General features: G+C 38.7%; 1 protein-coding gene and 1 pseudogene across 1 annotated transcript in view; one reads left to right on the top strand and one right to left on the bottom strand.

Moving 5' to 3' along the window:
- Positions 1-21,179, top strand: part of GCSAML (germinal center associated signaling and motility like) — a 137,880-nt gene that overhangs the window by 109,833 nt on the left and 6,868 nt on the right. The window contains exons 2-3 of the mRNA XM_059919715.1: positions 8,079-8,138; positions 11,443-11,483. Coding sequence (XP_059775698.1) covers positions 11,450-11,483 — 34 coding nt within the window. The 5' untranslated portion in view covers positions 8,079-8,138; positions 11,443-11,449. The remainder of the gene's footprint in view (positions 1-8,078; positions 8,139-11,442; positions 11,484-21,179) is intronic.
- Positions 16,867-18,140, bottom strand: LOC132363976 (UV excision repair protein RAD23 homolog B-like; annotated as a pseudogene).

Below are 21,179 nucleotides of genomic sequence, written 5' to 3'. Positions count from 1 at the left end.
TTCCTTATATATTTTCATTTTGGATGATCTGTCCATTGGTGAAAGTGGGGTGTTAAAGTCCCCTACTATTTTTGTGTTACTGTCAATTTCCCCTTTTATGGTTGTTAGCCTTTGCCTTATGTATTTAGGCGCTCCTATGTTGGGTCCCTACATATTTACAATTGTTATATCTTCATGGATTGATCCCTTGATTATTATGTAGTGTCCTTCTTTGTCTCTTGTAATAGTCTTTGTTTTAAAGTCTATTTTGTCTGATATGAGAATTGTTACCCCAGGTTTCTTTTGATTTCCATTTGCATGGAATATCTTTTTCCAACCCTTCACTTTCAGTCTGTATGTGTCCCTTGGTTTGAAGTGGGTCTCTTGTAGACAGCATATATACGGGTCTTGTTTTTGTATCCACTCAGTCAGTCTGTGTCTTTTGGTTGGATCATTTTATCCATTTACATTTAAGGTAATTATCGATATGTATGTTCCTATTGTCATTTTCTTAATTGTTTTGGTTTTGTTATTGTAGGTCTTTTCCTTCTCCTGTGTTTCCTGCCTAGAGAAGTTCCTTTAGAATTTGTTGTAAAGCTGGTTTGGTGGTGTTGAATTCTCTTAGCTTTTGTTTGTCTGTAAAGGTTTTAATTTCTGCATTGAATCTGAATGAGATCCTTGCTGGGTAGAGGAATCTTGGTTGTAGGTTTTTCCCTTTCATAATTTAAATATGACCTGCCACTCCCTTCTGGCTTGCAGAGTTTCTGCTGAAAGATCAGCTGTTAACCTTATGGGGATTTCCTTGTATGTTATTTGTTTTTTTTCCCTTGGTGCTTTTAATATTTTTTCTTTGTATTTAATTTTTGATAGTTTGATTAACATGTGTCTTGGCGTGTTTCTCCTTGGATTTATCCTGAATGGGAGTCTCTGTACTTCTGGACTTGATTAACTATTTCCTTTCCCATATTAGGGAACTTTTCAACTATAATCTTCAAATATTTTCTCAGTCCCTCTCTTTCTCTCTTCTTCTTCTGGCACCCCTATAATTCGAATGTTGGTGAGCTTAATGTTGTCCCAGAGGTCTTTGAGACTGTCCTCAATTCTTTCCAATTTTTCTTCTTTTTTCTGCTCTCTGGTAGTTATTTCCACTATTTTATCTTCCAGGTCACTAATCCGTTCTTCTGCCTCAGTTATTCTGCTATTGATTCCTTCTAGAGAATTTTTAATATCATTTTTTGTGTGTTCTTCATTGTTTGTTTGCTCTTTAATTCTTCTGGTGCTCGTTAAACGTTTCTTGTATTTTCTCCATTCTATTTCCAAGACTTTGGATCATCTTTACTGTCATTATTCTGAATTCTTTTTCAGGTAGACTGCCTATTTCCTCTTCATTTGTTAGGTCTGGTGGGTTTTTACCTTGCTCCTTCATCTGCTGTGTGTTTCTCTGTCTTCTCATTTTGCTTAACTTACTGCATTTGGGGTCTCCTTTTCGCAGGCTGCAGGTCCATAGTTCCCATTGTTTTTGGAGCCTGCCCCCAGTGGGTAGGGTTGGTTCAGTGGGTTGTGTAGGCTTCCTGGTGTAGGGGACTGGTGCCTGTGTTCTGGTGGTTGAGGCTGGATCTTGTCTTTCTGGTGGGATACCACGTCCTGTGGTGTGTTTTGGGGTGTCTGTGACCTTATTATGATTTTAGGCAGCCTCTCTGCTAATAGGTGGGGTTGTGTTCCTGTCTTGCTAGTTTTTTGGCATAGGATGTCCAGCACTGTAGCTTGCTAGTCATTGAGTGGAGCTGTGTCTTGGCATTGATATGGAGATCTCTGGGAGATTTTCGCCATTTGATATTACATGGAGCTGGGAGGGCTCTGGCGGACCAATGTTCTGAACTCAGCTCTCCCACCTCAGAGGCACAAGTCTGATGCCTGGTCTGAGTGCCAAGGCCCAATCATCCACACAGCTCAGAATATAAAGGAGAAAAAAAGAAAGAAAGAAAGAAAAAATTAAATTAAATTAAAAAGTTAGTAAAATAAAAAATAGTTATTAAAAATTAAAAAAAAATTTTAAAGTAATAAAAAAAAGAAAGAATGAAAGAAAGAAGAGAGCAACCAAACTAAGAAACAAATCCACCAATGATAACAAGCATTAAAAACTATACTAAAAAAAAAACAAAAAAAAAAACCAGACAGACAAAACCCTAGGACAAATGGTAAATGCAAAGCTTTACAGACAAAATCACTCACAGATGCATACCCATACACACTCACAAAAAGAGAAAAAGGAAAAATATATATATATCCTTGCTCCCAAAGTCCACCACCTCAATTTGGGATGATTCATTTTCTATTCAGGTATTCCACAGATGCAGGTTATATCAAGTTGATTGTGGAGATTTAATCCACTGTTTCTGAGGCTGCTGGGAGAAATTTCCCTTTCTCTTCTTTGTTCACACAGCTCCTGGGGTTCAGCTTTGGATTTGGCCCCACCTCTGCATGTAGGTCGCCTGAGGGTGTCTGTTCCCGCTCAGACAATACAGGGTTAAAGGAGCAGCTGATTAGGGGGCTCTGGCTCACTCAGGCCACAGGGAGGGAGGGGTACAGAATGTGGCGCAGGCCTGCAGCAGCAGAGGTTGACATGACTTTGCACCAGCCTGAGGCATGCCGTGTTTCTCCCGTTGAAGTTGTCCCTGGATCACTGGACCCTGGCAGTGGTGGGCTGCACAGGCTCCCAGGAGAGGAAGTGTGGATAGTGACCTGTGCTTGCACACAGGCTTCTTAGTGGCAGCAGCAGCAGCAGCCTTAGTGTCGCATGCTCGTCTCTGGGGTCCGCTCTGATAGCCGCGGCTCCCGCCCGTCTCTGGAGCTCGTTTAGGCCGCACTCTTAATCCCCTCTCCTCGTGCACAAGGAAACAAAGAAGCAAGAAAAAGTCTCTTGCCTCTTTGGCAGGTTCAGACTTTTTCCCGGACTCCCTCCCAGCTAGCCGTAGCACACTAGCGCCCTTCAGGCTGTGTTCACACCACCAACCCCAGTCCTCTCCCTGGGATCTGACCTCCAAAGCCAGAGCCTCAGCTCCCAGCCCCTACCCGCCCTGGCGGGTGAGTAGACAAGCCTCTTGGGCTGGTGAGTGCTGGTCGGCACTGATCCTATGTGCGGGAACCTCTCTGCTTTGTCCTCTGCACCCCTCCCTGTTGCTGCGCTCTCCTCTGTGGTTCCAAAGCTTCCCCCCTCTGCCACCCTCAGTCTTTGCCTGCTATGGGGCTTCCTAGTGTGTGGAAACCTTTCCTCCTTCACAGCTCCCTCCCACTGGTGCAGGTCCCATCCTTATTCTTTTGTCTCTGTTTTTTCTTTTTTCTTTTGCCCTACGCAAGTATGTGGGGAGTTTCTTGCCTTTTGGGAGGTCTGAGTTCTTCTGCCAGCATTTAGTAGGTGTTCTGTAGGAGTTGTTCAACCTGTAGATGTATTTCTGATGTGTTTGTGGGGAGGAAGGTGATCTCTGTGCCATCTTGAAGCTCTACCGTATCTTTTTTATCCATTCATCTGTTGATGACCATTTATGTTGCTTCCATGTCTTCGATATTTGTATTGATTACCTATCCTCTCTAGGATAAAACCTACTCGACTGTCATGTGTTTTTCCTCATGTTGTTTTGCTTTATTATTTTTTTTATTAAAGTATAGTTGATTTCCAATATTATATTAATTTCAAGTGTACAGCATAGTGATTCAGTATTTTTACAGATTATACTCCAAAGTTATTACAAGAAAATGATTATAATTCCCTGTGCTATACAACATCTCCTTGTTTATTTATTTAATACACAGTAGTTTGTCTCTTTAATCCCATATTCCTAATATGCCCTTTCTCCCTTTCCTCTCTCCTTTGGGAAACACTAGTTTGTTTTCTATATCTGTGAATCTGATTCCATTTTGCATATATATTCATTTGCATTATTTTTTAGATTGCACACATAAGTGATATCAAACAGTATAAGTCTTTCTCTGTCTGACTTATTTCACTAAACACAATATTCTCTAGGTCCATCCAAGTTGCAGCAAATGGCAGAAATTCATTCTTTTTTAATGACTGAGTTATTATACATATATATGTGTGTGTGTATATATACATATATATAGATACATACACACACACACACACACACACACACACATACATCTCACATCTTCTATATCCATTCACCTGTTAATGGGCAGGTTGTTTCCATATCTTGGCTATTGTGAATAGGAATGCTGTATGAACACTGCAGTGCATGTGTCTTTTCGAATAAATATTTTTGTTTTTTCCAGATGTATACGTAAGAGTGGAATTGCTGGATCATATGTAGTTCTATTTTTAGTTTTTTGAGGAAACTCCATGCTGTTTTTCATAGTGACTGTACCAGTTTACATTTCCACCAACAGTGTACAAGGATTCCCTTTTCTCCACATCCTCTCCCACTTTTCTTATTTGTAGTTTTTTTGATGATGGTCATTCTAACAGGTGTGAGGTGATACCTCATTGTTGTTTTGACTTGTATTTCTCTAATAATTAGAGATGTTGAGCATCTTTTCATGTGTCTGTTAGCCATCTGTATGTCTTTGGAGAAATGTCTATTCAGGTCTTCTGCCCATTTTTTGATTGGGTTATTTGTTTTTTGATATTGAGTTGTGTGAACTTTTTATATATTTTGGATATTAACCTTCTGTTGGCCACATCATTTGTGAATATTTTATCCCGTTCTGTATGTTTTCTTTACATTTTGTCAATGGTTTCTTTTGCTGTGCAAAATGTTTAAGTTTAATCAGGTCCAATTTGTTTATTTTTGCTTTTATTTCTTTTGCCTTAGGAGACTGATCCAAAAAAAAAATTGGTACAGTTTATGTCAAAGAGTGCTTTGCCTATATTCTCTTCTATGAATTTATGGTTACAAGTCTTACATTTATGTCTTTAAATCATTTTGAGTTTACTTTTGTATACAGTGTGAGAAAATTTTCTAATCTCATTGTTTTACATGTAGCTGTCCAGTTTTCCCAGCACAACTTGTTGAAGAGACTGTGTTTTCTCCATTGTATATTCTTGCCTCTGTTGTCAGTGATCAATTGGCTAAGGTGCATGAATTTATTTCTGGGTTCTCTTTTCTGTTCCATTGACCTATGTGCCTGCTTTTGTGCCAGTACCATACGGTTTTGATTACTGTAGGTAAGTAGTAGAATCTGAAGTCTGGGAGGATGATACCTCCAGCTTTGTTCTTTTTTCTCAAGATTGTTTTGGAAATTCTGTGTCTTTTGTGGTTCCATATGAATTTTAGGATTATTTGTTCTAGTTTTGTGAAAAATGTCATGGGTATGTTGATAGAGATTGCATTAAATCTGTAGACTGCTTTGAGTAGTGTGGTCATTTTAACAATATTAATTCTTCCAATCCAAAAGCACATGATTTCTTTCCATTTCTTGGTATCATCTTCAATTTCCTTCATCAATGTTGTATAATTTTCATAGTACAGATCTTTCACCCTCCTGGTTAAATTTATTCCAAGATATCTTATTCTTTCTGATGTAATTTTAAACAAGACAGTTTTTTAAAACTTTCTCTTTCTGAGAAAAGATAGTAGTGTATAGAAATACAATAGATTTCTGAATATTAATCTTGTATCCTGCAATTTTGATGAATTTATTTATTTTAATAGTTCTTGGTGGAGACATTAGGGTTTTCTATATAAAATATTGTAAATAGGAACCGTTTTATTTCTTCCTTTCCAATCTAGATGCATTTTATTTCTTTTTCTTATCTGATTGCTTTGGCTAGAACTTCCAATACTGTGTTAAATAGAAGTGGCAAGAATGAACATCCTTGTCTTGTTCCTAAATTTAGAGAAAAGGCTTTCATCTTTTCACCACTGAGTATGATGTTATCTGTGGGTTTCTCATAAATGGCCTTTGTTATGTTCAGATATGTTCCCTCTATACACACTTTGATAAAATTTTTTATCATGAATGGATGTTAAATTTTGTAAAATGCATTTTCTTCATCTATTGAGATGATCATGTGGTTTTTATCCTTCCTTTTGTTAATGTGGAATATCACATTGATTGATTTGCAAATGTTGAAGCATCCTCATGTCCCTTGAATAAATCCAACTTGATCACAGTATATGATCCTTTTTACATATTGTTGGATTTGGTTTGCCAATATTTTGTTGAGAATTTTTGCATCTATATTCATCAAAGATATTGGCAGCACTCTACCCAGCTAGATTATCAATCAGAATAGAATGTGAGATAAAGATCTTCTCAGACTAGCAAAAACTAAAAGAATTCATCAATTCCAAACCTACGCTAAAATAAATTTTGAAGAGTCTCCTCTAAATGGAAAAGAAGTAAGAATCTATGGAAAAGGAAAAATCCCAGTAGGATGGAGAAATACTGTACAAATTATTGAATTTTGGTATTTATTTAGATTTCTTTTGTGGAGCTACGATGTCTTAAGAAGTTAATGTCAAACATTTGGGACATAAAAAAAAATAAATAGAAAGGGAAAAAGCCCAGAAAATATGGAAAAATCAACCATTATCTCAGTACTTTGGCCAACATACATTTTTAAGCTTAACTTAGTATCTGCTTTTCAAATGATAGAATATTGATAATTTATTAATTCAGTCAAAAATCTTTGTATATCACCAATGCCTGATGTTATCTGAATTCTGCTTGATTAAAACAAAATATTTTACTTTATGTATTACAGAATTCAATGCCCATTTATGTTGAGTAATATTAATGACATGGAATTCCAATTAAGTTCCTACCAAGTTAGGAACTTTATGCCTCTGTTTTTTTAAACTTTAAAATACAAACATCCTTTAGAAGCGTAAATTAATGAATTGTTAATAACCTCAAGGAGAATTATTTTAGCAGATTCTTTCTTCATTGACCAGTTTAAGAAAATGAAATCATGAGAAAACTGGACTCTAGGGAAACAGAAAAAGAACAGAAGACAGGGGACACTGAAATCAAATTTTGCCTGAGTTACAATATATACTATTAAGTAAATGTTACAACCAAATTTGACCATTTTTGAATATTATCCAGAAATCTCTATATTGGAACATATTCTGTAAAAGAAAAGATTCCCTTCCTCTGCAAATCTGATGTACTTTGTATTTAACAAATTCTAGTCTTTGCTTAGTTGTCCTGTACATCAATATCCAAACAATGTTTCTTGAACTTTAAACACCAATACTGAGGAAATGACTTCTCTCAATAATGCCAGTAAGCAAGTGTGAGGCTCATAGTCTGAGATATTTTACATGAACCCCTATATAGAACCAAGAGAATAGACCAGCATTGAGGATTTGATAATAGTGGAAAAAGACTATTCCAAGAAATGCTATGTTTGTACAACTTGTGTAGTGAAAAATTTGATTAACTGAATCACAGGATTGGGTCTATGGCTATCTATTGCATAACCACTGTGTAATCATGCAAGTCACTGGTTTCTCTTGTTGCAACTTCATCATTCGGTGTTTGCTTGATTCTCATAAGAATGATTTTAACTGATGAGAAAAGCCTAAGAGTAATATGAACAACATAAAATTATCTGAAAGTAGGCAAAGATTACATTGCCCTTTATGTACATGGATGGCAAAACAGAAGGGTCTGGAGAATCTTGCTCTGGCCCAAATGGCCAGAGTCAATAGTCCTAGTGCTCCACAGGACGCTCATAATCTGAGGATGTAACCTGGCCTCGCTGGAGAGGCTGCACCTTCCCATTGTTAGGGTCTTTCTACTTTCTTGGCCTCTCCTGTTTCTTCTGGAGACTCAGGAAATTTGCATGCCTGATCATGATCAATCACAGCCCTGGAACTTTCCTGATAATTAAAAATGAGACTGAGAGAATCAAAGATCAGACTGTAGACATTTTTCTCCCATCGTAAGCCTGGCCTCTGTTGTCAACTTCCAAATTGCATTCTGTATCTATGACTGCCAGTTTCAAAGGAAAGAGAAGTTTGACAAAAAGGAAAGGCAGGTTTGTTTTCAATGGTAAGGAAACCTAAAAAAGTAGACGAAAACATTTGGAGGGAGGTAACAATCTCTTTTTTCTTTGTGTTTTCATCTAGTTGCCTGAAAGAGAATCAAAAGCAGCTTGGGAATGTAAGCCCAGATGTGAAAAGGAAACGGTAAGAAAACAGCCTATCAGATCATATTTTCCCCCAGAGATTTACTTCCAGAATCTCTGTCCCATGAGAGCTAACCCCTTATCTTAGACCTCTTAGAGCCACATGATAGAATTCTTTGGTGATTGCCTCTAAGACTTGGCGGAATGTTAGATGGAGACTCTATCTAAACATGTGCACATATTTTGTTTCTTAATCGTTATATAAAGTAAATGCATGAATGTATAGCTGAAATAAAGGACGTTTGGTTTTGGTTGTCTATTTGGAATGACCACACTTCCAACCTATTCCTCATACTTAGCCAGAATAATCTTTCAGAAATATAAATCTAATCATGCCTTTCCCTTAAGACCCTTCAATAGTTCTCTATTACACCCAGAATAAAATCCAAACTCTTCACCAGGGACTAAAATTCAATAAGGACTAACCCCTGTGTACCTCTCCAGTCTCATTCCTCACCCTGCATATTCACCTATTATCTCCCAGGAAGTCATATTCTTCAAGCCACCAATCATCTTCACCCCAGGGCCCTAGTAAATGTTGCTCTGCTAGTGCACATGGTTTTTGTTTTCCTTGCTTGTGACTGATAACATCTTTTCTGGAGATACTGGCTCTTATGATTTCTCAGAAAGATCTCCCTGACTAGACTATGTACGAATGCTGTTTCCATATCTTGTCGATTTCCTATACTGCCCCCTACTTATATTTGCCATGCCTTTCTCTTAACTTGTAACTTTATATTTGTTAGTTTAGCTTTTTACAGTCCATCTCCCTCTGTAGACCACATGCTTGTCAAGGTTTAACCACTGTTCAGCAAAGTGAAGTAGAGTTCCCTGTGCTATACAGCAGGTTCTCATTAGTTATATATTATATACATATTACTGTATATATGTCAATCCCAATCTCCCAATTCATCCCACCCCTCCTTCCCCATTGGTGTCCATACTCTTGTTCTCTACATCTGTATCTCTATTTCTGCCTTGCAAACCAATTTATCTGTACCATTTTTCTAGATTCCTCATATATGCGTTAATATATGATATTTGTTTTTCTCTTTCTGACTTACTTCACTCTGTATGACAGTCTCTAGGTCCAGCCATGTCTCTACAAATGACCCAATTTTGTTCCTTTTTATGGCTGAATAATATTCCACTGTATATATGTACCACATCTCCTCTATCCATTCATCTGTCGATGGACATTTAGGTTGCTTCCATGACCTGGTTATTGTAAATAGTGCTGCAATGAATATTGGGGTGCATGTGTCTTTTTGAATTATGGTTTTCTCTGGGTATATGTCCAGTAGTGGTATTGCTGGGTCATATGGTAGTTCTATTTTCAGTTTTTTAAAGGACCTCCATACTGTTCTCCATAGTGGCTGTATCAATTTACATTCCCACCAACAGTGCAAGAGGGTTCCCTTTTCTCCACACCCTCTCCAGCATTTATTGTTTGTAGATTTTTTGATGATGGCCATTCTAACCAGTGTGAGGTGATACCTCATTGTAGTTTTGATTTGCATTTCTCTAATAATTAGTGATGTTGAGCAGCTCTTCATGTGCTTCTTGACCATGTGTATGTCTTCTTTGGAGAAATGTCTATTTAGGTCTCTGCCCATTTTTTTTATTGGGTTGTTTGTTTTTTTGATATTGAGCTGCATGAGCTCTTTGTATATTTTGGAGGTTAATCCTTTGTCCATTGATTATTTATTCGTGAAGTTTAAAAGCTATTACATTTCAATGTTCCATATGATTTGTGTTATTTTCCCCCTGTAAAATAGTTTTCAGGTCTTTATTTCAGGAGTTTTTAAAAAATATCTTTGGATACTTTTATTTGTTTGGTTCTCATGTCCAGAAATAACAAATATGTGTATATTAGGCTTTATTTTTTTCATAATTATCATTCTTTCTCTAACCACTCTACCTCCTCATTTTCTACCCTTTAATTTTCATTTCAAGTGTGCTTTTCATGCTACTGCTTTGTTGTTAGAATTTATTTTACTTTTCCAGGCTTTTAATACTGTTTTACTTTCTCTAAAAATTTTGTCATTTCTTTCAATTGTTTTCCTAATTTATGCTAACCCACTTTCCCTCTCCATGTATTATTATTATTAACAAAGTTATTAACAGATAATTACTCTCTATCTGCCTTTAATACATAGTTTCTGCTATTTTTGTATTATTTTTTGCTATACAGTCCATGCTTGCAACTTTGTGCATAGTACCTTGCTGTGCAAGCAGGTCATCTGTGAGATAAAGTAGTGTGTGTGTACATTTGTGCATTGGTTTGGGGAGGGTGCAGAGGAGAAATAACCTAAGATTCAGGCTTTGATTTTAGTATGTTGTCTCAGACTGCCTCCTCACCAAATATTCTCTTCCCTCTGCCCTGGGCACATCTACATTCTGTATGTGTTACCCTCTTTGAGGTGGGAAGGCCATTACAGGTTGTGTCCTTTGTCACCTCCATATCTTCCCTCAATTTTAGGAGCCTGGGAAATGGAAAAAAAAATGTTGTGTTGGCAACTCCATCCCCTCTCTGTCTCTTCCCTATTGTGTGGTGTGGAATTGTGTCCCTGTAGAGATAATCTTTATTTCTCTCTTCACTAGCCCACACTTATTAATGTCTGTAACTGCAAGTTTGTAGTTAGAATTTCTAAGACTTCTCATTTATCTTTAAAGATGTACTCACTCATCAAGAATGGCAGAGAAATAAATTGAATTTCAATATTTTCCTTTGAATCATTCCCAATTTCACTATATTGCACATATGTTCTCCATATATGTGATAATATACAATATACATGGTCTAATAATTTAGTAATTCCTAAATTCAATAAATTCATAAAATATTTTGTTGGCATTTGTGGAATTTGTTCTCCACTTTTCATTCTTTTCTTAGATTTCTGTCGTTTTTCTTTTTTCAGCTTTATTGAAGTATAATTAACAAATAAAATTTTAAGACAATTAAAGGGTACATTATGATTTGATATATGTATATATTTTGAAAGGATTGCCCCCTGAGATAATTAACACATCCATCACCTCACATATTTATGTTTTTTAAATGTGAGAGCATTTAAGTTCTACTCTCTTAGCCTATTTCAATTGTATATAACACTATACAGTGTTAACTTTATTTCATGGTCTTTCTGAAAGGGCTAGAATAAGCAGGCTTTTAATATTACTTAACCTTGGAATTGTAAATTTAACAATGATCTTAGGTTAAGGGCAATGAAATATTTCTTTCAAATGCAACTTTAGCTTCAGAGAACTGGAGTGTCTCATATTATTATCTTTCCCCTTTGTAGGCAGAAAATGACTACATCTGAGATAGAAAATCAAGGTCAAGGTAAGAAAAGTAAGTCATTGCTTTGTAATATTTTTCATACTAGGGATGTAAGTTTAAACATACAAATTAGCTGATGTTCTGATACTATGTTATAGTTGGAGGAAATTCTGCTTGGAATCTGTATAGGACTTATAGGAATGTGTTAGTCCTTCACTTGTTTTGTCTCACAAAACTGATCTCATTATTCTTTGTATTACAGTAGTATTTGCACATAATTTATTTCTAGCAATACTTTATAGACTTCTAGGGGAAGCAATTAACCAAGCTCTGCCAATTTTAATTTATATATTGGTGTTTTAAAATAGGGCCATTTTGAATATTATCTGGTTTAAGTTTTTTTTTTTTTTTTTTGCTTAAGCATTTACTCTGTTTGACATAGTATCTAGGTGTAATAATCATGTAATTACTCAAAATGGACAATTATGAAGGAAACTCACATTTTCTTATTACTATTGCTTCAACTGTCTTCTCATCTTACAGTCAAGCTTCTTGAAAGAATTACATGGCCTCAGTATTTGGAACTTTGCATTTCCCAATCACCTCTAAGCTCATAGTAGCTTACTTCTGGTACTACCACTCCACTGAGTGTATTCAATGGACTATGAAATAATGTATTTTACCAAACTTCATCATAGCCATAACTAGAATAACATGCTTAAAGAGCATCATAGTGCATTGCACATAAAATTGTTATATGAGACAATTTTTTTTATGCATACGTATATGGTTGTACTAAACAAGGGTATAAAATATATTTCTAACTATGGGTCACGTTCAAAAAAGTTGAACACCCAGATGTAACTACAGACTCTAAAGGACAATTTTCAATCTTAATCTCAATCACCGTATCTCTAGCACTTACAAATGTTGCTCAAAATCTCCCTCCTGAAATTCTTCTTTCCTCTATTTGTTTGGCACCACACTCTACTCTTAGGATCCTCAATTGCTGGCCACCTCTCTACTCTCTGATACTGCCCTTCCTTCAGTACATCTAAAATGCTGGTGCCTCTTAATGATCCAGATTTGGAATATTTCTACTTTCTTGAGGAGTTTGTGTATGATTGATTTTATTTCTTCTTCTAATCTTTGGTAGAATTTTCTGGGGAAAAGTATCTAGGGGAGATATTTATTGTGAAGAACTTTTTTTTTCATATAGATTCAAATGCTTTTGTAGTTATAGACTATTCACATTTTCTGTTTCATCTTGTCAGATTTGCATGTTATATTTTTCATCAAACTTTTCCTTTTCTATTAAAATTCCAAAGTCCTAAGTTTAAAATTGTTAATCATATCCTTGTATGTATTTAGTGTTTGCAGGATCTATAGTGATGTCCTCTTGCTCTTCCTAACATTGCTTCTGTGTGTGTGTGTGTGTGTGCACGTGTGTGCGTGCGCATGCGCGCACATGCACGAGCGAGAGATCATGTGTTACTAGAGTTCCTTTATTTCATTAATATTTTTATGACATCAAATTTTGTATTTTATTAATCCGTTATCACAGGAGACTCTCTCTTTGGGCCCAACTCCAACTGGTATATGGCTTACTCAAATTCTAAGAAGCTCAACAAATATTGTGCTACTTTTATTTACAGGAAGAGGGAATGCAAATTGATTCAGATGGGATTATCCTGAAATAGTTCAGGCTACTAAACCCCCCAAAACTTCACTGAGGTGCAGGTTCCTTCATTTTCCTTTGGCAACCTATGTGTTTAAAGTAGCCTTGGGTACCTGCTCCTTTATGTTCACCAGGACCTATCAGCCTTATGTCCTCCATGTAATAGACCATTATTATGTCCTGTGGATACATGAAATGATCAATGTACCTGCAAAGCAGATTTTGACAGAGAGACAGAAATTGATATAGCCCTGAAATACACCAATGAAGCAGCACTGGTTTTCCTCCATGTGGAAGCAAATGCATCTAGATAGCTGCCAATGTACTGCTTTAGTAAAGTTAACAGACCTCAACTGCAACAGTAAATACAATTGAAGTTGCCATCTAATTAAAATTTGTGAAAATGTCCAAGACATGGCCATCCTTTACTAAGGCCAAAAAGGGAAATTAAATGAAAACGTGATCAAAATTACTACCTCTGCATCTTTTTGATATTCAAGTCAATAATTTCCTGATTTCCTTAGGGAAATTATATTGCTGTTAGTTAATTTGTTTACCTTCCATTTGGACCATGCCACCAGAGCTGGTAAGGAGAATCTATATAATGATGCTGCAAGTTTGTCAACATATCTGCTTTCACCCACATTTTCAAGTCAAGGGGTTTATGGACCCCTTCAACACACTATAACAATAGACACAGGGGGAAAATTCTATTCCCCAATTAGTGGGCTAAGGTATAAAGAAGATTCTTTCAGGACCATTTCCTTGGTCCTTTGATCAGCTCTTGAACCACAAATTTAAAGTCTTGATTGTATCACGTTCTCTGTTTATGTGCTCCAGAAGCAATCATACCATGAGTTAGTCTTTATATTCCTTATTCTTTCCCAAAAGGTCTGTTGGAGCAGTCATCTAGGCTGGGCTTTTCCACTCAAGTGTACTGTGGACCACTTGTGTCTCATTTTTTAATACTGATGGGATCCGGTTTGCCTCTAAACCAAACCAGGTGATGTAACTAAGCCCAGATTCTCATACCCTTGGGAGTTTGTTGCTTCAGCCATTCCTGGTACCAACAGTTGCAGTTTGGTCATAATTATTGGTTTGAACTGCAGGAAAGACATGGTAGTCTGTTAATGGTGTACGAATAATAATAGGGCCACAAGATTTACCAAAAAACAAACAGCAAGCAAAATTTGCAATTTAGAAAACAATGTGATACTTACCAATATGTTATCTAATGGACTTGGGGAAAGGAAGATTTTCTTTGCCATTTTCTGGGATGTTGGGGCAATGATGAGAAGGTTATATTAATACATTCACTTAAATATACTTACATTCCTAAATCTTTAGATATTTTCCTTTTTTTCCTTTATGACAAGGAATATATGTGTGGTAGGTAAAATAAAGTTGCCCAAAGAAATCCAAGTTTGACTATTTTTTTAAATGTCAAAAGGGACTTTGCATACATGATTAAAAGTCTTGAGGTGGGGAGAATATCCTGCATTATCCAGGTGAACACAGTTAAAACAGGAAGGTTCTTAAAATGTAGAAGATAGAAGCAGAAGTGACAGTGTCAGAGTGATGCAGCATTAGAAAAATTCAAACAGCCATTGCTGGTTTGAAGCATTGGAGGGGGCGATGACCCAAGGAATGGGGGCAGCCTCCAGAAACTGAAAAAAGCAAAGAAATGGAGTCTCCCCTAGAGCCTCCAGAAAGGAATGCAACCATGTCAACATCTTGATTTTGGCCCTGTGAGACTCATTTCAGAGTTCTGATAGCCAAAACTATAAGAAAATAAACTTGCATTGTTTAAGCCATTGGTTTATGGTAATGTGTTACAGCAGTAATAGGAGACAATTACAACCTAAAATTACAATGCTGCTTTATACAGGCCATTACTGAGATCAGTTCCTAGGCAGCGACTCTAGTTAATAATTAGAATTTCTCTCAACTCTGTGAGTTGCATTATTGAGTCCAGACCTTCTGGTAAGTGCATCAATATCTAGACATTCCTTCAGTTCCATACATATGTGTGCTTTCTTTCATAATCCAGGACTCACAGAATCAATTCATTAACAACAACGTGTTGCTAAATTCACACTTTTGTTTGTTTGATTTTGGCAAGTAGTGAATAAATATTTAAAAAAAAAATAAAAAAGACAGTATTCTCTTTCTGTTATAATTTACTGAAAGTTAAGGGCATGCTTGGATCTGATTTCTATTTTCAGTCTGAATATAATGATGTGTTCTTGGTGAGGGATACTGGCTGGCTTTCCTTTGCAAGATAACTTTCCTCAGGGTTTTCAATCAAAGAAGGAAGAGTCCCACTATCCAAGGCCAGAGGGAGCACCTCATGTGACACAATAGTCTTACTTGTTGGAGTTTGGAATTCAGGTTAATTTCAGTCATCAGAAATTTTCTCAGATATTTAAATTCTGGTGCTCATATTTTTTTCCAATCAATGCCCTGATTTCAAATAAGAAGTCTACTTAGGATATTAATTTAGCTGACCTTTAGCATAGTGATGGCATATTTCACGTCTTTTTAAGATTTTTATTTTAATATGCCATGAGATATCTTGATTGTATATTTTCCAAAGAACTTTTCCAGTCGCATCTCCCAACCCTTCCAAAAGGTTTCTCCAGTCTGTCCAATGCAATAAAAGATGCTAGATGACAGTTCTATCCACCTTCTCTTTTCGAAAGCAAATAATCCTAATGACTTTAATGGTCATACATTCTTATCTAATAAGGAAGAACATTTACAAATATCAGAAACCCAGTTTTGAGACATTTGCATTAATTTTGAACTGAACCAGCATTTTGTGGGTTTTTAAAAAGGCAGCAGTTGGAATTCACGACTTGCTGACAAACACATTTCTGCTGAGGGAAGGGGAAGACAGGGATAGTGAATGCTGTATTTCTCCACTGACCCCAAAGTGCTAATTCCACAAAGGGATACATCAAAAGCAAACATGCAACTGTGGTTTTAAAACTTTTTACTGCAATATAACAATGACGTAAACACTAATTAGACACCTACCAATTTCCCCCCCAAAACAAACCAAAAAAATGTAAACAGGAAAATAACTCTGCCTATACTTGTGCAGCTTCTCAACTCATGTTAGAAGAGTCTCACATTCAATGATAAAGAAATTTAAAATAGCAGTAATTATTTTCATTTTAAGAAAAGAGTCCCCTTCTCCCCCCTCAATCCCAAGTATTTATCATGAAAGAATGGGCTTTCTTACACATTAATTTTATACTTATTGGAAGCAGCAACAATAACCATCAATAATTTGGCATTTCTGTTTACAGTTGCTCCAATTTGTTTTTCAATTTCACAAAGTCATTATCCAGTGTTACCATAAAATAGGGACTGTAGATTCTAGGTAGCAAAGATTCTTTTTGAAACCAATGTTAAGTCACAAAATATAAAGCAGGGCATTACACTAAATTTCTGGATCTAGTACACTAAAAAGAGTGAAACCTAGGGAAAGTTACCTATTGTTTTATAGAAGAAATAAAGACCTGCAAAAGCTGACTTTTGGTTGTAAAATATTTTACATGCCGTGTGGATTTGCGGCATCTGCTAATTGAAGCAGACAGGCACGGTATTCATCCCTGCCCTGTATCCTAGATCTCCCCCTCCCCACCCCCCAACAATCCACTACCTTATACCAAGTATGTGGACATGAGCCCAAGTCATCCCAGACAAACCAGTGAACAAAGTTAGCGTAATGCACTGGTGTGAAGTGTGAGATTTTAAAAAAAAATCCCTTTCAATCTTCATCAAAGTTTTGCTGTAGAAGAAAATTGGCAGCCAAGTTCGCATTCTTCTCACAAGCAAAATATGCTTGTATCACAAGTCCTTCAGGAAATCCTAATGCCTTTAACCTTTCTATAGCTTCTTTTTCCTGAAGCGTTACTTGAATGTAGTTCATATGACCACTTCCAGCTTCTGCAATTCCTCCACTGCCTCCTCCACCCCCTCCTCCTTGACCACCAGCTTCTTGAACTGGTTCAATATAACATCTGAATAAAATGCTCCTGATGTTGGCTAATTTGCTGCAGTAACTGAGGATTTTCTCGACCTAGCTGTTGTAGCGATGCTGGAAGCAGGGAAGGATTCTGTTGAATAATTTGTCTCCTCTGTTGAAACTGAGGCTGATTCCATAAAAATGCAAGAGGGTGTCCTCCAGAACTTGTTGCTGTAGTCGTTGCTGTCATAGCTGCTGCAGCTGCAGCCACTGAAGACTGAGGAACCCCAGTACTCGCTGCTGGAGGGGGGGGTCAACCACAGCCTGACTTTCTCTCTCTCCAGGAATTCCCATTAAAAGATACTCCACTGCCCTGTCAGGGTTGTTGAAACTGGCTCGCAGGGCTACAATTACTTGCTCTCGTCCATAGTCCATTGACATGATCTCAGTTACCGTATTCTCATAAGATTGACCTGCCGCAAGTGCAATGGTTGCATCTTCAAAAAGGTTTGACCAAGGAGAATCACCTGATGTACTGTCAGTTGATGTTGGGCTAGCAGCCACTGGTGTTTCTGCTGGCTTTTCTGCAGGTTTCTCTTGTTTCGTTGCACTAGCAGGTGCAGGTTCAGAAGATGCTGTCGTTGATGCTGGAGTGACAGATGCAGGTGTGGGAATGGGGGCCAAAGTGGGGGCAGGGATTGAGGCCTGAGCCACAGCTGGTGCTGTGGAAGAACTAACTGTGGTAGTGGTGGCAGAATTAGATTGCTGAGTTGTAGCTGGTGCTGGTGTTGTCACTGCTTTGGGTTTTGTCACCATAACTACCACGAAGCTTTTCTCATCAATTTTATATTCTTTTAGAGCAGTATCATCCTTGAGGATTTTGCCTGCATAAATTAATTTTTGACCTGCTACAGGAAAGGCATCTTTACCCTTTTCAGATTCAATCTTCTCTTTCACTGCTCTTACCGTCTCGTCTGAGTCAATGTCGATCTTGAAGGTCTGCTGCTGGAGGGTCTTCAGGGTGACCAGCATGGTGCCATCGTGCAGCTCCGCTGCCGGGCCTGCTCCGGGTGCTGGCCGTTGGGCAGGGTCTGTGGCCTGGTGGGGCCCTGGTGTTGCCCGCGCTCCTCGTGCACTCTGGAGGAGAGCGGTGGGGGTGGGGGCTTGTCACATTCGCCCTGCAGAGCGGCCTCCCCCCAGCGCTGCTCCCGGGCCGCGTCGCTGCCTCTACTTTCCTCACTAGCTCTGGCCACCATGCTTCCTCGTGGGCCCGGTGCCAGCCACTGAGTCTGCAGGAGGCGCAAGGGGCTCTGCGAGAGCAGCAGGTAATCCACTAGCTCACCACAGGCTGGTGGCCCTCATCATCGTGACTCGCTGAGATGCGCCCCCTCCCACATTTTAATCTTAGAATAAATATGCTTGTTCTTAAATACTTCAGCATTTTCAGCACAAAAGCTGCAACCACTTCACCAACTAGTGTTTGATTTCTTCATGCCCTTCATACTTATGCTTGGTTCTCCAAATTGTTGTCTCTAACACTATAATTGAATTGTACTCAGGGTACATAATTCCTTCGGTTTATGATTATAAAACAGTACTAATTTAAAAACATATTTGGTTAATTAAGTCATTACATACGATTATATTTATAAATATATGTGATTATATGGATATACATAGCATTTCATATTTGAAATCTGTGCATTGAACGTGACTTTTTGTGAAGAACAGTGAGGTATTAAAAGTTATTAACAGAGGGGAACCTTCAAGATGGAGGAGGAGTAAGACGTGGAGATGACCTTTCTCCCCACAAATACATCAAAGATACACCTACATGTGGAACAACTCCTACAGAACATCTACTGAACGTTGGCAGAAGACCTCAGACCTCCCAAAAGGCAAGGAACTCCCCACGTACCTGGGTAGGGCAAAAGAAAAAAGAAAAAACAGAGACAAAGAATAGGGATGGGACCTGCACCTCTGGGAGGGAGCTGTGAAGGAGGAAAATTCCCACACATTAGGGAGCCCCTTCACTGGTGGAGATGGGGGGTGGCGGGGGGGAAACTTTGGAGCCATGGAGGAGAGCACAGCAGCAGGGGTGCAGAGGGCAAAGCAGAGAGATTCCCGCACAGAGGATCAGTGCCGACCAGCACTCACCAGCCTGAGAGGCTCATCTGCTCACCAGCTGGGGTGTGTGGGGGCTGGGAGCTGAGGCTCGGGCTTCAGATCTCAGGGAGAAGACTGGGGTTGGCTGCGTGAAGACAGCCTGTGGGGGCTAGTGTGCCACAGCTGGCCAGGAGGGAGTCCAGGAATAAGTCTGGACCTGCTGAAGAGGCAAGAGACCATTGTTTTGGGGTGCATGAGGAGAGGGGATTGCTTCCCTGTCTGCCCACAGAAGGCAGAGCACTGCCTAAACAAGCTCCAGAGACGGGCATGAGCCGTGGTTATCAGCTTGGACCCCAGAGACAGGCATGAAATGCTAATGCTGCAGCTGCAGCCACCAAGAAGCCTGTGTGCGAGCACAGGTCACTATCCACACTCCCCTCCTGGGAGCCTGTGCAGCCCACCACTGCCAGGGTCCTGAGATCCAGGGACAACTTCCCCAGGAGAACACACGGTGCACCTCAGGCTGGTGCAACATCACAGCGGCCTCTGCCACCACAGGCTTACCCCACATTCCAATTATGACTACCGTACTCCTCCCTCCCCACAGCCTAATAGAGCAAGAGTGCCCTAATCAGCGGCTGCTTTAGCCCCCTCTTGTGTGGGCAGGGAACAGATGCCAGAGGGTGAACTACACATAGAGGTGGGGCCAAAACCAAAGCTGAACCCCAGGAGCTGGTGAACAAAGAAGAGAAAGGGAAATTTCTCCATGCAGCCTCAGGAGTAGCAGATTAAATCCCCACAATCAACTTGATGTACCCTGCTTCTGTGGAATACCTGAATAGACAATAAAGTGTCCCAAAATTGAGGTGGTAGACTTCAGGAGCAACTGTAGACTTGGGGTTTGCTGTCTGTGACTGATTTGTTTTTGACTTTTATGTTTATCTTAGTTTAATGTTAGCACTTTTTATCATTGGTGGATTTGCTTATTGGTTTGGTTGCTCTCTTCTTTTTTATAATTATTTTTTAATTTAATAATTTTTGAAATAATTTTTATTACTTTCTTTCTTTCTCTTTTTCTCCCTTTTCTTCTGAGCTTTGTGGGTGACATGGTCTTGGTGCTCTGGCCTGGTGTCAGGCCTGAGCCTCTGAGGTGGGAGAGCCGAGTTCAGGACATTGGACCACCAGAGACCTCCCAGCCCCCATTGGCAAGAGACCTCCCAGAGATGTCTGTCTCAATGCTGAGACTCAGCTCCACCGAAAAGCCAGTTCCAGTGCTGGATGTCCCATGCCAAACAACTAGCAAGACAGGAACACAACCCCACCCATTAGAACAGAGGCTGCCTAAAATCATACTAAGTTCACAGACACCCCAAAACACACCACCAGGCTCGACCCTTCCCACCAGAACCCATCCACCAGAACACAGGCATCAGTCCCCTCCACCAGGAAGCCTACACAAGACACTGAACAAACCTCACTCACTGAGGGAGACACCAAAAACAATGGGAACTATGAACATGCAGCCTATGAAAAAGAGACCCCAAACACAGTAAGTTAAACAAAATGAGAGGACAGAGAAATATGCAGCAGATGAAGGAGCAAGGTAAAAACCCACCAGACCAAACAAATGAAGAGAAAATAGGCAGTCTACCTGAAAAAGAATTCAGAGTAATGATAGTAAAGATGATCCAAAATCTTGGAAATAGAATGGAGGAAATACAAGAAACCTTTAACAAGGACCTAGAAGAACTAAAGAGCAAACAGACAATGATGAACAACACAATAAATGAAATTTAAAAATTCTCTAGAAGGAATCAATAGCAGAATAACTGAGGCAAAAGAATGGATAAGTGACCTGGAAGAAAAAAATAGTGGAAATAACTACCACAGAGCAGAATAAAGAAAAAAGAATGAAAAGAATTGAAGATCATCTCAGAACTCTCTGGGACAACATTAAACATACCAACATTCAAATTATAGGGGTCCCAGAAGAAGAAGA

The sequence above is a fragment of the Balaenoptera ricei genome, chromosome 3 (genome assembly GCF_028023285.1).
Source record: "Balaenoptera ricei isolate mBalRic1 chromosome 3, mBalRic1.hap2, whole genome shotgun sequence".
In the NCBI taxonomy this organism is placed as follows: Eukaryota; Metazoa; Chordata; class Mammalia; order Artiodactyla; family Balaenopteridae; genus Balaenoptera; species Balaenoptera ricei.
This window is presented reverse-complemented; position numbering and strand designations above follow the sequence as displayed.